The 16,151-nt window shown below is 36.0% G+C and overlaps 1 protein-coding gene across 2 annotated transcripts in view; it reads left to right on the plus strand.

Annotated features, from left to right (window-relative positions):
• Positions 1-1,250, plus strand: part of hoe1 (OCA2 melanosomal transmembrane protein hoepel1) — a 41,512-nt gene extending 40,262 nt beyond the window's left edge. For both annotated transcript variants that reach the window (XM_089860660.1, XM_089860659.1), the window contains one exon: positions 484-1,250. In XM_089860660.1, coding sequence (XP_089716786.1) covers positions 484-571 — 88 coding nt within the window. In that variant the 3' untranslated portion in view covers positions 572-1,250. The remainder of the gene's footprint in view (positions 1-483) is intronic.
• The last annotated feature ends 14,901 nt before the right edge of the window (positions 1,251-16,151 follow it).

Here is a 16,151-nt window from a genome sequence, read left to right on the forward strand (position 1 = left end):
AAGATATAACTGAGCCTGTACGGCTACTTTCAACAGTATGCACATTTTGTGTCATTATTTCCCCTTTTGGGTTTAAAGTGCTAAACAACTTTTTATAAAAAGAGAAAAAGCTTTACCAGGGATAGATTTAATTTTAGAAGTAGGAATGGAGAACAGAGTAATGTGGGCGCGCGTCAAAGTCCCGGGCCCCCTTCTACGGGACGGAGGGGCATGAAAGAAGAGGCGGGTCATAGCGACAGAGGTAAAAAGGAATTACGTATTTTTCGCCGTCCCCGTCAGCAACGTCATCAAAACATAGTTTAAGCGAGCCAATAAGATAATTTAAAATTATCGCTACGTTTTGGAGGGAGGGACTCTATACTGGACTATGAGTCGGACTGAAGTAAATACTAACTGTTCTCCATTCCTACTTCTGAAATTAAATCTATCCCTGGCTTTACATACTGACCACTTATCCACTAAATTTATTTCATTTTCTTTTAGAATGGGGTTCCCGATAATGATATTGACGACGATAATATCGAGTGGATATTTGATTGTTTGCCACGTAGTTCTCGAGTGGAATACCTAGTTCCCTTCATATTTTGGATTCGAATATTTTACTTATTTACTGTAGTATAATTATAGAAATGTTTAAATATAATCTCCCTTTGGAAGAGCAGTGTGCAACTAAGCTCAAAATGTGCCTTTTCTTTGTAACGTCGGATCTTGAACAAAAACAGTTTATATCTTCGTTGAGACACTGTGAGCGGACAGTTAGCGCAACTCGACAAAGGACATTGATTAATTCTTTCGTGTAGTCCTGAAGTTTAGTTCTTGCTAAAAGAGTGATGAACTAAGTTTTTGAATTAATTAATACCATGAATAATTTCATACTACCCTGTCGAAGGGAGATTACAAGCTTAAGATTTCTAAAATTCATCACCAAGAACATTAAAAAAACCTGTTTGTAAAACTGATTTTTATTTTGATATCCCGTAGTTTTAACATTGTAAACTAATATTATTAATCATATTTTGTATACACTTTCAACAACAAAAAGATTTTAGAATTTGTATTGCTATCCCCACAAAAATAAGCGAGAAAAATTAAAACTGAAAATATTTATGTTTTATAAAAAATTATAAATTATAAACTTTAATTTTACGCAAAAAATTTAAAATTAAAAATAATACTTTTGGCACTAAATCCCAAGAAAAAATGGTACTTTGGCATAAAATTCTAAATAAAAAATATTATTCTTTGCGCAATTTAGACATTAAATTAATCAAATTTTGTCGTGTTAAGTATAATTAAGACGAATCATGATGCAAAATGTTATCTAAATCACTTTTATTTTTGTTCAAAAATCTTAAATGAAAATATCCTGTAAAAGCCACTTTCATTCCGGGTGTGGGCGCATAGACGGGGGACGGAGAAATATGCCTTACATCGCTGCTTCTTCCACCATACCTACCACTTTAACAAAACGAGCGACTTCATAATATTTTCGCGACGTCTAAGTTTAGAAAAGAGTTTTCAATGCCTATTTTGGTTCATTCTTTTTCGGCATACAAGAAAATACTGTGGTAATTAGTCTCATCTGGATATAAAAATTTTTCCTATTCACTTGTTTATAGGGACTTCAATAGGGGCTGAGTAGTACGTCAAATACTAAAGCGGATTCAGTTCCTATTTGGGAGAGCGGTGCTGGTTTTTTGTCAACACGAAACCGACTGAAAAATCTCGTGTTGAAATTTTGTTGATTTGGTTATTATTTTTAAAGTTTTAAGTTCAAGGATTTTCAGCTAATTCTGAGGTTACGTTTTAGTTTTAATGTCCTAGGCTAGTTCTTAGGTTACGATTTAAATTTTTCTAAGTTTTGTTTTTTATAATGAAGACTAAATTCTTCTAAGTTTTAAGGTTTTAATTTTTATTTTTTACGACCAGTTTTGGGTATAACTTCTCTCCTGAGAAATCCAAAAGCAAGTGCCTTATCGAAGGCAAATTTATTTTCGTGAAAACTCTTGTGAGGTCTCTTATAAAAAGGGGGTTTTGTATATAATGCCCATCGTCACTATTTTCGTTACAATTTTACTGAACGGGCTTTTGGGTGACGCATGGGATTTTTTCTTTAGTGACCAATGTTTATTTTAGGGATTATTTTGGGTAGGGTCGGGCGAGGCGAATCTTTTCAAAGGAAGAAACTGATTCTCCTCGCTCGACCTTTGACCTGTGTTAATCTCTCTTTTTTTCCCTTTTCAATGTAATTTTTATTTTAAGGGTTAGACAAGTTGAGCAAGCCCAACTTGCTAATTTTAAATTTATCTTTTTTTTTGATATAATTTTTCTACACTCCCCGACAAAGACGTTGTCTTTTAAATTATAAATTTACATCAATTTTTACACAATTCAAATTTTTTTTTCTTAATGGTTCATGCAATTACTAAAGTTTACAATGAATTTAACTTATTCTTAAAATAGAAAAATTATATTTGATTACATGCTTATTAAATACACTAAATTTTATGAACAATTTTTTCCTGGCAATAATAGGTTACGAAACAATTAAATTTTAATTAGGTTTATTTTTCTAAACAACAATTTTTAGGTTTTTAATGCAATTTTTAACTTAATTTTTAATCATTTACCTCTAATGAGTACAATAGTTGTACTGGTCTTCTTATATCATGACCTTTATCGTTTCTAACCACACACGATCGCATTTTACCATCTCTACTAATTATTACTTTTTTGATTTCCACTTTTTTCTTTTTCTTTTTAACATTGTCCTCGTGAGTTAAAACCTGGTTTCCTAATTTAATTGTCTTTTGATTTTCGTTTACCTTGCTAGGTTGTTCTGATTTTAATTCTAAATTTAATGTTTCTGTTAAAGATCTTTTGTTTTTTGGTTTTCGTTTAAATTGTTTTCGCGGAGATGGTAATGTTTTCGTGGATTTAAATTTTAGCGGGGGAAGACACGTGGCTCTTTTTATTACGTTTACTAAACCAATTCTCACAACACTGTTGTTTAAATTGACCGATGGGGAACTGCTAGGTCCTTGGATGACCCAACCAAAGTGAGTTTCCAAACAGACCAAATTTTTTGTAAACCTTTCTACTTTTCCGGTAACTATTTCCCAATAATAATCCCCACCAATTAAAATTTCAACATTTGTATCCCCCATTTTAGATTGACTTGGGGGGTCGCATAATTTCAATCCCTTTTGTTCCATTAATCTTTCCACCTGATCAAATTCCTTTGTGGAAGTAGCTTCGCACAAGTAAGGAAGGACCACTGCTTGAATTTCTATTGTTTTATTAGGGTCTACCTGACTTTGAAGGTTTAATTTTACTACTTTTCTAATTTCTGAATTTGGCGATTTGTTGGCGAAATTGTATAGCGTAACTGTTTGTTTTCCCACTTCTGGTAATTCCAATTTCTGGGCTAACTCCTCTCTAATAAAGCTGGCTTGAGCTCCTCCGTCTAGTAGTACTCTGACCCCCAATTGTTTTTCTAAATGTTGAGGGTTTTGAGCAGTTGTTTTTGCGGTTTGTAATAAAACGGAACCTAACTCTAACTGAGACGAATTAACTGCCGTGGATTTAACTGCAGTTTGTTCCTGATTTTGTTGTGCTTCTCTATTACCTAAATTTTGGATATTGGCTTTATTTTCACTACAAACAGCTACGTTATGACTACCACTACAGATTTTACAAGTTTTATAATTTGAGAAACAATTTCCAGCCATGTGTCCCCTTTTTATGCAAATAAAACACCTATTCTGTTCTGTTATCATTCTTTTCTTATCCTCTATACCATAATTTTGGCAGTTAGAGGATGAGTGGGTTTGATTGTCGCAAAATATACAAAAGAAAGAACCCCTGTTTTGATTTGGGTTGAAACTAAAATTTTGATTTTGATTGCCACTAAGATTTTGACCTGAATTGAAACTAAAATTTTGATTTGGATAATTTTCCTGATAATTTCCTTGGTTTTGGAAATTACCATAGTTTTGAAAATTGCCATTTGGTCTAAAGTTTTCCTGCCATTGGCAATTTTCATTGTCCCTAAATATTTCCTGTCTTTGTTGGTTTTCATTTCTAAATTTTGGTTGGCTTTGTTGTTTGCCCACGCCCGCCTGTAATACTGAAGCTGACGCAATTTTTTGTCTGTCTTCCGACGTTTTGAACTCCTTAGACTTATTTTTCTCTTTAATTTTATTTCCTAATCTTTCTGAGGTCTCTCTAGCGTCTAATTGTTTCGCTAAAAAGTCCATTAATTTCTCTATATTGAACTCGGCGTCGTATGACCCGGCTAAACTATATTGTACTCTTATTTCCTGCGGGATGCTCTCTAAAATAGCGGGACAAATTGAGTACCCGCTGAGCGACGTGTCAACCCCTAACGATGCCAAACTTCTTAAACTAATTTCGCACGTATTATAAAGACGGCGTAATCCCTTAACATTATTAATATCATGCACAGTTTCTAAATGTAAAATATTTTGCATGTGGGCATGTTTTACAGCCCCTGACTTATAATAACGGTTTTTTAAAATCCTGATCGCTTCGTCGTAACTAGCGTCAGATGCGTGTAAGCCTTTTAAAGTGTCTTTGGCCTCTCCGGCTAAATGCGACTCTAACTGAGATAACTTCTCCATAGGAGATAAATTAGCACGGCTTACCGCTAGTTCAAATCTACTAAAGAATCCATCCCATTGCATAAAGTCTCCGGTGAACTTGGATATTTCCAGCGACGGTAGTTGTGACTGGGCTCTGAAGACGAATCCTTGTGGGATGGTTCCCATATTTGATGCCTGGCTGAATGCGTTGGGTCCACCGGTGGCTCCGGCGACCATAGGTGGCATGGTGTTGCTCGCGGTGGCTCCGGCGACCATGGGTGGCACAGTGTTGTTTACCGTCGGTGGTCCAGCGACCATGGGTGGCACAGTGTTGTTTACCGTCGGTGGTCCAGTAATGACTGTGGTTCCACTGATGAAACTTGCTCTTGAACCCGATTTTAATTCACTTATTTTTCTTTCTGTTTGGCTAATTAATATTGTTATCCCGTCTTGAATTTTATCCGATTTTTCCGCGTCCGCGTCTATCGCTAAGGTATTTGATAAGGGCATTAAATCCCACACGTCTTGATCTAATTTTTGAAGTACGATTTCTTTTTGTTTAAGTATTTTTAAATTGTCTTCTAAATCCTCCGATTTTACCGACGGATCAGCTAAAAGGGTTTTAATCACATTTTCGCTTCTAGTTACCGCGGCTCTAGTTCTTGAACGAGTTCCTTTTAGTCTTAATAAGTCCGGTGGATCTCCGGTTGTTTGGTTAGTGTTACCCGTAGTTGTTTGGTTAGTATTACCCGTACTTCCGGTAGCTTCTTTATCTGCCATTTTTTTTTTCTAAGTTATTTTAACGTTATAAAAGTTTTTCCGATTTTTAAAAATTAAAGTTTTTACGCGAATAGCGATTCCTAGTTTTTCCCGGATTTCTCGCACCATATTGCGGATTCAGTTCCTATTTGGGAGAGCGGTGCTGGTTTTTTGTCAACACGAAACCGACTGAAAAATCTCGTGTTGAAATTTTGTTGATTTGGTTATTATTTTTAAAGTTTTAAGTTCAAGGATTTTCAGCTAATTCTGAGGTTACGTTTTAGTTTTAATGTCCTAAGCTAGTTCTTAGGTTACGATTTAAATTTTTCTAAGTTTTGTTTTTTATAATGAAGACTAAATTCTTCTAAGTTTTAAGGTTTTAATTTTTATTTTTTACGACCAGTTTTGGGTAGAACTTCTCTCCTGAGAAATCCAAAAACAAGTGCCTTATCGAAGGCAAATTTATTTTCGTGAAAACTCTTGTGAGGTCTCTATTAAAAAGGGGGTTTTGTATATAATGCCCATCGTCACTATTTTCGTTACAATTTTACTGAACGGGCTTTTGGGTGACGCATGGGATTTTTTCTTTAGTGACCAATGTTAATTTTAGGGATTATTTTGGGTAGGGTCGGGCGAGGCGAATCTTTTCAAAGGAAGAAACTGATTCTCCTCGCTCGACCTTTGACCTGTGTTAATCTCTCTTTTTTTCCCTTTTCAATGTAATTTTTATTTTAAGGGTTAGACAAGTTGAGCAAGCCCAACTTGCTAATTTTAAATTTATCTTTTTTTTTTGATATAATTTTTCTACAAATACTCCTTAGTCTCACTACAGTTCTGACAGCTGAAATTAATGTTTTTTCGCCACGTGGAGAGGCCATGTTGGTTCAAACTGTGATTGCGGTCCTCAAACTAGCTTAATGGAAATGGCTGAGCCGCCATTTTGGAAAGGGGGTAGACAATTTCACCCTTCAACCAAAAACGGATTTATGTAAGAAGAACGTTGAACGTAGCAAATTCACTACCCATCCTCGCATACTTTATTGAGAAACTTCGTCTCCACCCAGAAATTCTGTATATAGCAACTTCTAGAGATCGAAAATGTCATTCTTATCTCTATTTTCGTGGTTAAAAAGCAAAGTGGACAACAATGCGATATAACTGAGATTTAGTGGAGTTAAGTTTTAAAGTTAAGAATATATATAATTGAGGTTTCTTTTTTTAAGTATCTAGTTTTTCTTTCTTTGTACTAAAATTATTATTGTAGTACAATTATAAGTTACTATTATTATTATTTACTTGCCTTATGCAGTATCTACTTTCAAAGCCCAAAATATTAGAATAAGGCCGATAGATGGCGAGCGCGAGTTTTGAAATTATAAGCCACTCCCATCAAAACATACAAAGTAGTCGAGGATGGTTAATGAATTTTCTACGTTAGTACAAAGAAAGAAAAACTAGATACTTCAAAAAAGAAACTTCAATTATATATATTCTTAACTTTGAAACTTAATTCCACTAAATCGGGAGTTAAATCGCATTGTTGTCCACTTTGCTTTTTAACCACTGGCGCAATTTCGGAAAAAAATTATTTAACAACGAAAATAGAGATAAGAATGACATTTTCGATCTCTAGAAGTCGCTATATACAGAATTTGTAGGTGGAGTCAAAATATAAGCAGATGAAGTTTCTCAATAAAGTATGCGAGGATGGTACTAGAGGCTGAAGCTACGATCCGACGTTCTTAGTACATAAATCCGTATTTGCTTCAACGTAAATCTTCCCACATCAGAAGACTCCTATTGAAACTATCATAGCAAATCACTTCGTATGTGTTATTTTAATCTTGTTAAAGGGTTAAGGAAATGATAGGACAAATATTTACTTAAAGGGTTGAGAAAATAGCTGAAGAACCATTTTTTTAGTTCAAGGGATAACGATATTTTAAGGCAACTATTTTTCAATTTAAGGGATAACGAAAGGGCTGAACAACCAATTTTAAGATAAACGTTTTAACGAAATGGCTAGGCAAGTATTTAGTTAAAGGGGCTAGAAATTTACTCGACAATTATTTAGTAAATATGCCTAGACTACCATTTTTTTTTATTTAACGGATACGAAATGGCTGGGCAACCATTTTTTAAGATAAAAGGTATAAAGATATGGCTGGACAACCATTTTCTAAGATAAAAGGTATAAAGGTATGGCTGGACAACCATTTCCTAAGATAAAAGGTATAAAGGTATGGCTGGACAACCATTTTCTAAGATAAAAGGTATCAAGATATGGCTGGAGAACCATTTTCTAAGATAAAAGGTATAGATTTCACAGACCTGCGCACAAACTGATTCGGTAGATCTGTGCACAAACAGATTCCGTAGACCTGTGTGCGAAAAGATTCCGTAGACCTGTATGCGAACAGATTCCGTAGACCTGTGTGCGAACAGATTCCGTAGACCTGTGTGCGAACAGATTCCGTAGACCTGTGTGCGAACAGGTTCCGTAGACTTATGCACAAAGAGATGCAATACACTTGTGCAAAATCAGATTCCGTAGACCAGTGTACAAACAGATTCCATATACATGTGCACAAAAATATGCCATATATACTTGTGCACTATCAGATGTTACATACCTGTGCACAATTAGATTCCATACATCTGTGCAAAAACAGATTCCATAGACCTGTGCAAAAACAGATTCCATAGACCTGTGCAAAAACAGATTCCATAGAACTGTGCAAAAACATATTCCATAGACCTGTGCAAAAACAGATTCCATAGACCTGTGAAAAAACAGATTCCATAGACCTGTGCAAAAACATATTCCATAGACCTGTGCAAAAACAGATTCCATAGACCTGTGCAAAAACAGATTCCATAGACCTGTGCAAAAACAGATTCCATAGACCTGTGCAAAAACAGATTCCATAGACCTGTGCAAAAACAGATTCCATAGACCAGTGCAAAAACAGATTCCATAGACCTGTGCAAAAACAGATTCCATAGACCTGTGCAAAAACAGATTCCATAGACCAGTGCAAAAACAGATTCCATAGACCTGTGCAAAAACAGATTCCATAGACTTGCGCAAAAACAGATTCCATAGACCTGCGCAAAAACAGATTCCATAGACCTGTGCAAAAACAGATTCCATAGACCTGCGCAAAAACAGATGACGGAGACCTGTGCACAAACAGATGTCATAGATTTGTGCACAAACAGATGCCATAAACTTGTGCACAAATAGACGTCTCAAACCTGTTCACAAAAAGATTCCATAGCCCTTAACAACAAGATGGCCCTAGCCAAAGTTACAATTTTGCGCGGCTAATGGCAACTATTTTCCCGGCGAACCTTAAATGTTAATTCCATATCGAATGCTAAGAACATTTATCCGGTAAATGAGTTCATGTTCAATTTTGAGCGCGATTGAATTGATTTCCTTGCAATCTAGATGTTTGCCTTACCGGTATTATATTTGTCGTGATTGAGCTAAGATGATTTACTGAATACGTTATGATATTAGTATGGCGAAGAGTTAAGTGTTCCTGATATCAAAAACGGATTCATGGCATAAGAACGTCGGATCGTAGCTTTAGCCTCTAGTACCATCCTCGCATACTTTATTGAGAAACTTCGTCTGCTTATATTTTGACTCCACCCACAAATTCGATCTCTAGAAGTAGCTATATACAGAATTTGTGGGTGGAGTCAAAATATAAGCAGACGAAGTTTCTCAATAAAGTATGCGAGGATGGGGAGTGAATTCGCTAACTCCGACGTTCTTATCCCATAAATCCGTTTTTGCTGATATTTATATTTAGATATAGAGATTGCAATGACTTGATATGTTCCATTTATTTATCCCGACACTTCGTAAACTGTGACTCTTACGTTAAAATTTTCATTTACATTATGGTTGAGCGAAGTTTATTTACTTGAAACGTTATGATTCGCTAGCAATATGGGTGTTTGAGTTATCGAAATTGAGCTTATATGATTTACTTGATACGTTGTTATATCGGTATTTCGCTGAGTTAAGTTTCTTGATACTTCATAATGATTAAGTTCAAAATTTCACATGATTAACCAAATAAAAAATAATTTTTCACATTAACACTCACCGATACCTATAAATAGGGATTTTCTATTTATACTCAATCCGAAATCGTAATGTTAAATGCTATGGAGCTTAAAGCCCCGTTTTCATGAGAGCGAGATTCGAAGCGATTTGCGAGAGCGAGAGCGAGTTTCCAAACAGCGATATCGCTTCAAGATTTTAGCGAGACTTAGTTCAAGTTCTCGCTTGTACTTTTTCGTTTTCATGAAGATCGATTTTTGATAAGCATGTGATTTCACGCCCGATTTTTAAACATATTTAGCCGACATAAAATGGCGGTTGGACATAAATTCAAGGATCTACTTCTGAGAAAGAAGCTTTTGCTTTTACAAATTTTGTTTAGTTTAAACAGAAATTAAAAGCGTACGTATTCAAAAAGAAGATGGTGGGCTCACCCAGTGTGGCGAACCGGAAAAACCGAGGGACATTATGAAACGTTGGTTAATAGTATCTAAAGCTTCAACACAGGTGCAAATTTGACATTATAGCCATTCCCAGGTTTACATTTGTTTAATTATGTTGCTCAAAGTTTCGATAAAAGCCTTGAAATATTCCTTATTCGTAGGCATTTTTCCGACAGTTTTAGAATTGTAATCAAAAATTAAAGAAATGTCTAAATGGTTTCTGAAAACTTAAGCCTAATGTTAATAACCGTCTCTATCCTGCACGTGCTCAAAGAGAAAAAAGTTCTTTCGCGCAGTTATAAAGATTAGGCCCAATGTACGTAAATAATTTAACGAAAAGCGCGTGACAATTTTTATTCAGTTTTATTGGCTGATAGGGATGCACCGATATATCGGTTACCGATATATCGGCCTATCTTTTTGATATCGGTATCGGCCAATATCGGCTTCATGAAAACCGATATTTTCGGGAAAAACTTTTAAGGTACTCAATGAATACTAATTGAAACACATCACACAAATTTAATCCCACAATTTAACATTTCCCTTTAAAAATGCAAGGCTTTCCACTATCTCAGTTTTATGCCGTTGCGACTATATGAGTAAGTAATTTCCCTAGTTTCCCATACCTCCCACAAACAATCGAAGTCGACACTGACGCTCTCTAATGCGTTTGATGTCACTAATGTGCACTTTGAACTTTTCACTTGTGGTCCATAAGTTTGCTTATAACGCTAATTCTTGTGTAACAAAGAAAGGAGCTGCATTTTTACTAAAACCCAAGCAAGGATTTAACTTAGACTACACCATTTTTAAGGAAGGCGGTTAAGGCTAAAATATGTAGCGGTGGGTACCACATTAAACGAAAGAAATGTGACACATGTCTCTAATAAAACGAAGTAAAAACGTAAATGGTCCTAAATATTGATGATTCTACTCTTGGAAACTATATTCACGGAGAAATAATATTTTTTTATGGGCCGATAATATCGGCTAGGAATTTCCGATATATCGGCCGGCCGATATATCGGCTGTACCCATATCGGTGCAGCCCTATTGGCTGATTAACTTTAGCCAAGTTGTGACGTAGAGGAATGTTATAAAAATCGCTGAAGCGAGAGCAAAGAAATAAAAACCGGACAGACGTTTGCGATATCGCTAAAATCGATCTCGCAGGCTCTTTCTCGCTACTGTCTCAAAGTTCTCGCAAACATGAAAACAGGCGAGAAAATTTCCCGCACGGATTTTTCAGGTTTTTTCTCGCAAATCGCTCTCATGAAAACGGCGCTTAACATTACGAGGTGGATAATTTTTTGCGAGTTAGACCCAAGGTTTCGCGACCAAGGGGGTACACCTTTTTAACAACCCAACTTTACAGCATTAGCAAAGGCTGAAAATGTCTAGCATCTCTGTTCTCCTAGTGTAAAGTTAAGTTGAACTTTTTGTATAGGTTTAAAAAAAATCAATTATTTTAAACCACGCGCTAGCTCACGCGCCAGCATGCGCTACATTTTATTAAAATTTTCAATTCAAATCTCGCGCTTAAATTCAACATTTTATATTCTCAAATTAAGATCAACTACAAAAACAGGTATAAATGCGGCGTTTCTGAACAACAGCTAAAATCAAGGACGATTATGACTCGAGTTGAAGTTTAAAACTCATAGAGGGTGCATATCACATACACAAAAACACCTATTTTGAATCTATGATAAATGTCAGAAATACGACGCTGCTTTTAAAGGCAAAAATCAGAATGATGGATCGCATTTCATACCCGTTTTTGTTGTAAAATTTCGAATCATAACAAATGTTTGAACTTCATAATTAAAAACAAATTTCTCATATCGATTAAACTTAATTTCAAATTGCAATACATATAATAGCTTCTAATTTCTGGCCCTAGTTTGAAAAAGTGTCGCCAAGGATTGTGTATAAACGCAGTTTTTACCTCTCCGAGAGACGTATGTCACAGAGAGGTTCTAATTTCGACGTATCTGTCTGTGTGTCTGGGTATTGTTTTTCGTTTCTGTAATGAAGAGACATTAACGGTTCAGAGTGAGCCAAAAGTTAAATACACTTTTAAATAATCAGGTTTTGATTTTGGAATAAAGCATCATGGTGGAAATCAGATCAGTAATCAGGTTATAGCTTCGAAGTTTTTATACTTTTTATGGTGCGCATTCACTTCCAGTGCGTGTACCCACAAATAAGCATTGGTGTTATGTAATGTTAACTGTCATGTTGGCAAACTAAAAAAATCGTTGAGGTGAAACGACAGGAAAATGTTCACACCGCAAATCTGTTATGAATATGGCTTTCAACATAGAGGGTATACAGTTGAGGCTTAGACAATTGGGCCTGTACAAACAAATAAAAGTAATATCTCTCAACAGGAATACATAGATTTACTACTTGGAATCTTTAAGAGGCCATTTTATGGGCCTGGGTGCTTGACTGTAAGGGGAGGAGGTGTAGAAACCATCACCGTTGACGTCATGCATAATTTATTTCATCTTAAAAACCACGTGGCATTGACGTATTTTGCGACCTGCGCCGCGACTCCCGCGACCTATGCGTGGTGAACCCGAATGTAAACCTGATACGTCGTCTGAACGAATAGACCTAGGATTACGTTCCAAAAAAAGGCGAAAATACTTGGAGACTTGCTTTCAGTTAAGAACTCGATATTACTATTCTCACAGGGTGGAGTAACAATTTAATTCCTTCCATTCTTCACCAAAGTTATACAAAAACAAAACATCAATATCCCTATGCAAAGGCTTAGGGTTTAAGAGGAGGGGGGTCTTCTCCGGAACATCCAGCTTGTCATTCCTGCCAGTACACAGACTTTAACATGGAACTCGAGGAACTGATGGAGGAACGAACTAATCGTAGCGAAAGGCAAGTTTTTGACGCCGAAAATATTCCTGCTCGACCTTCGGGGTGGGAAATGAGCTTTCAATATAGCGAAAATACTGAAAATACTACAAAGCGACCCAGGTCCAGATTTCAAAAGTTTAAGAAAAGTCTAAGAACATGGAGCTTAACATACAAGAAGTAATCTCCTGAAATATAAAAAAAATTTAAAAATGTTTTTGTTAAAATTTAACTATTGCCCCAAAATTAATGCACAAATAAAGCCAAATTGTTTTAAATCCTTTGAAATTATTAAGCAGTGATAAATTCCAAGGCTAATAAGCATTAAAACACTAATTATTAAGTCCATTTCACACATTTATTTTTTTAAAAACCAAAAAAACCCAAAACGTTGTCAAAAAGTCCTCTAACTTACCAGGAAAATAGCGTTAGGCTTAGCGAAAGCTTTACAATAGTCTGAGTAAATTGCGCCTTATTACTTAAGAAAATTGTTAAATAGTTGCAATTTAATCGTAAATCTAATCAATAATAATAAATATTGTAACGGGGAAAAATTCCCCGGTTCAACTCATGATACATATATTTACAAGAATTCAAACATATCTGATTATTTGGAGAGACTCTATAGAGAAGGAGATTTAAAGGGATCGTGGCTTCTAGGTCAAGGCACATGTGAACTCTAATCTTAATAATGATAAAAGCACTAAAATATAAAATTATTATAGTAGTAAGAGTAGTGGATATCCACTAACTCCGTGGTTAATTACACCAATTGTAAATGCTCCAGAAAATTCACCGGAGGAAAGATTTAGTAAGCGCCAGCAATGCGCGAGATCTGTTATAGAACGGTGCAATGGTGTCCTTAAACAGCGTTTCCGCTGTCTCTTAAAAGATAGAGCATTGCATTATGCACCAGAAAAAGCCAGTCAAATTATATACGCTTGCATAATTCTACATAACATATGTCGACTAAGAGGAGTTCCGGACGATTTCAATGAACTAGAACCATTAAACTTGGGAATTAGATGAATAATAGAATTAGCACGATAATAGAGCCTGGACTAATGCTGTTCAAGGTCCAGTTGGCTCAAGAGGTGACGATTGGTTTTTAGCCGGTACAGCAACGAGGCAACAAATTATTAGGAGACGATTCACCCATGAAGATAATTAGATTAAGACCCTACTAACATTTTAAGTCATTTAATTTCATCATATTTCAATACACAAGTTGTGTAACTAAGCTTTGTTTATATTGTTTTGAGTTAAATAAAACATAAATATATATATATAAATAATTTTTTATTTCGTTTCCAACTTTGAACTAGATAAATTGTAACGAATTAAACGATTCAAACAGCTAACATAGGCCCTAAATCAATCTAAACTCAGGTAGAACATACATCATGCCTCTACTTTATATCCTCCATGGTGGAGACTATGTTTATGGTTGACTTTGTTGCGATCGCCTATGTCATCTAAATTTTCTAAATACATGTCATTAAATTTAATGAATAATTTTATTATTTATTTTATATGTATTGCATTCTCTTCCGCCAGTGCTTCCATAGGATATATATTATACTGTCCCTGTATGGGTAAGTGTTGCTCTTAATTATATCGTACGGGGACCCCGACCCCGACCCCGAAAACCGGGGATCCCCGACTTTTTCCCCCGACCCCGACTACGGTACCTAACATGTAAAATGTAGTCGGGGTTTTTTTCGGGGTTAGATTTTGGTTAGGTTATTTTTAGCAAACTATTTTTGTCCTGCGCCAAAAACAATCATCGCATTCGTCTCAAATAAGTGCTCCGCTTCTCCTTTATGATTAAACAAGACGGCCCAAGGGCTCGTAATAGTAGCCATATCGTACGAGTGAATAGCCCCTCTATACCCTACCCTAATGAGTGGATAACCCCTCTATACCTTACCCTAATGAGTGAATAGCGCTATCTTTTACAATGCTTAAATGATTTACCGTGCATAAAATCAGAGTGAATAGCCCCTCGATTCCCCACTCTAAACAGTGATTAAATTATAACCGTATAAATTTACTTATGCTGTAATTCTAATATTCCGGCGAATCGAAGAACAGATAGTTTTTAGTGATAATCCCCTCGATGAGTTTACAACATAGACTTTTGCCGATGCACACTTATCGCATCTTATAAATTTCTAACAAGGACTTATGCCCAGAAACTTTTGAAAGAGAAAGTTTAGTTATAGTGATTACGCATTTTAGTGATTATCCCCTCGAATTACCTTTAGCAATGCTAAAATGATCAAACGCATAACGCTCATTAAACACTATGTTAGCTCTATCTAAACCCACATTTGAATTAACCGCCAAAACGTTCCAGTCAAACATAACATAGATGACGATAGCTACCGAACGAGAACGAAACACATGAGGAGCGCGGTAGAAAAATCGTTATCTATTTAATTAGCACATACATAAAAAGAAAATAAATATAAAAACCCCAAACATACAAATTCATAAGTATCCGACCCCACAGATAAAAATTCAAAAGTTTCCGGCCCCACAGATTAAGAGGTACCCCACCCCATATCACCCCGACATTTTAGAGATAAAAATAAATAATAAAAAACTCGGAGTTTCTATCAGGTCTCCATGGTTTAGTGGTTAGAACGTTTGTCTACTACACCAGCGACCCGGGTTCGATTCCTGGGTCTGACCTGAAAAAATTTTAATTATAATTAAATCTCTAACCGAGCCCAGTAACCCCTATGAGTGGGTTGTGGTAATATAAAGTTCCTTTTAAGCTAAAATCTGACGATAACGAAGCGACAACCCCGGCCACTACTACTACTACTACTACTACTACTACGACGGCTCGGGTCATACTAAGAGCCTATCGTATACTACGATATGGCTAAAAAGGGCAAGGGGGTAAACTAACAACAAACAAATACAGTAAAAACAGTCACCAAAATTCCAAAGTTCACCATCCTCCCTCTCGTGGATCGGCGGCCCTCCCCCGTCTTTTGTAATGGCAGTGGTCTTTCATGGGAATCGTAGCTGCGTAGCTCGGAAAATCGGAATTTATTGGCCTTTTTTACAGTTTCTTGCCTACTAGGCTGATGTCTTACCCCGACCCCGACCCCGATTAAATTTTTACCCCGTACGAACACCAGTGAGAATGGATTACGAAAATGGAGAAGTATCCCAGTCAAGAAAGATTTGCAACCTAACATTCACTGGTGGGGAAAACAATGTGCAAGATCTACTTTGTATCCTCGTAACAGTTGGTGGGATGCCAGTTACCTAGCCAGTTACTTCACCAGAGCAACAACTGAAGCACCTTACTGGAATACTGTTAATGCTAATTGGTATATCGAATTAATGAAAAAATATAACGTAAGT

The sequence above is a fragment of the Phalangium opilio genome, unplaced genomic scaffold (assembly GCF_054372755.1).
Source record: "Phalangium opilio isolate 3A_F unplaced genomic scaffold, DU_Popi_V2 ptg000011l_1, whole genome shotgun sequence".
In the NCBI taxonomy this organism is placed as follows: Eukaryota; Metazoa; Arthropoda; class Arachnida; order Opiliones; family Phalangiidae; genus Phalangium; species Phalangium opilio.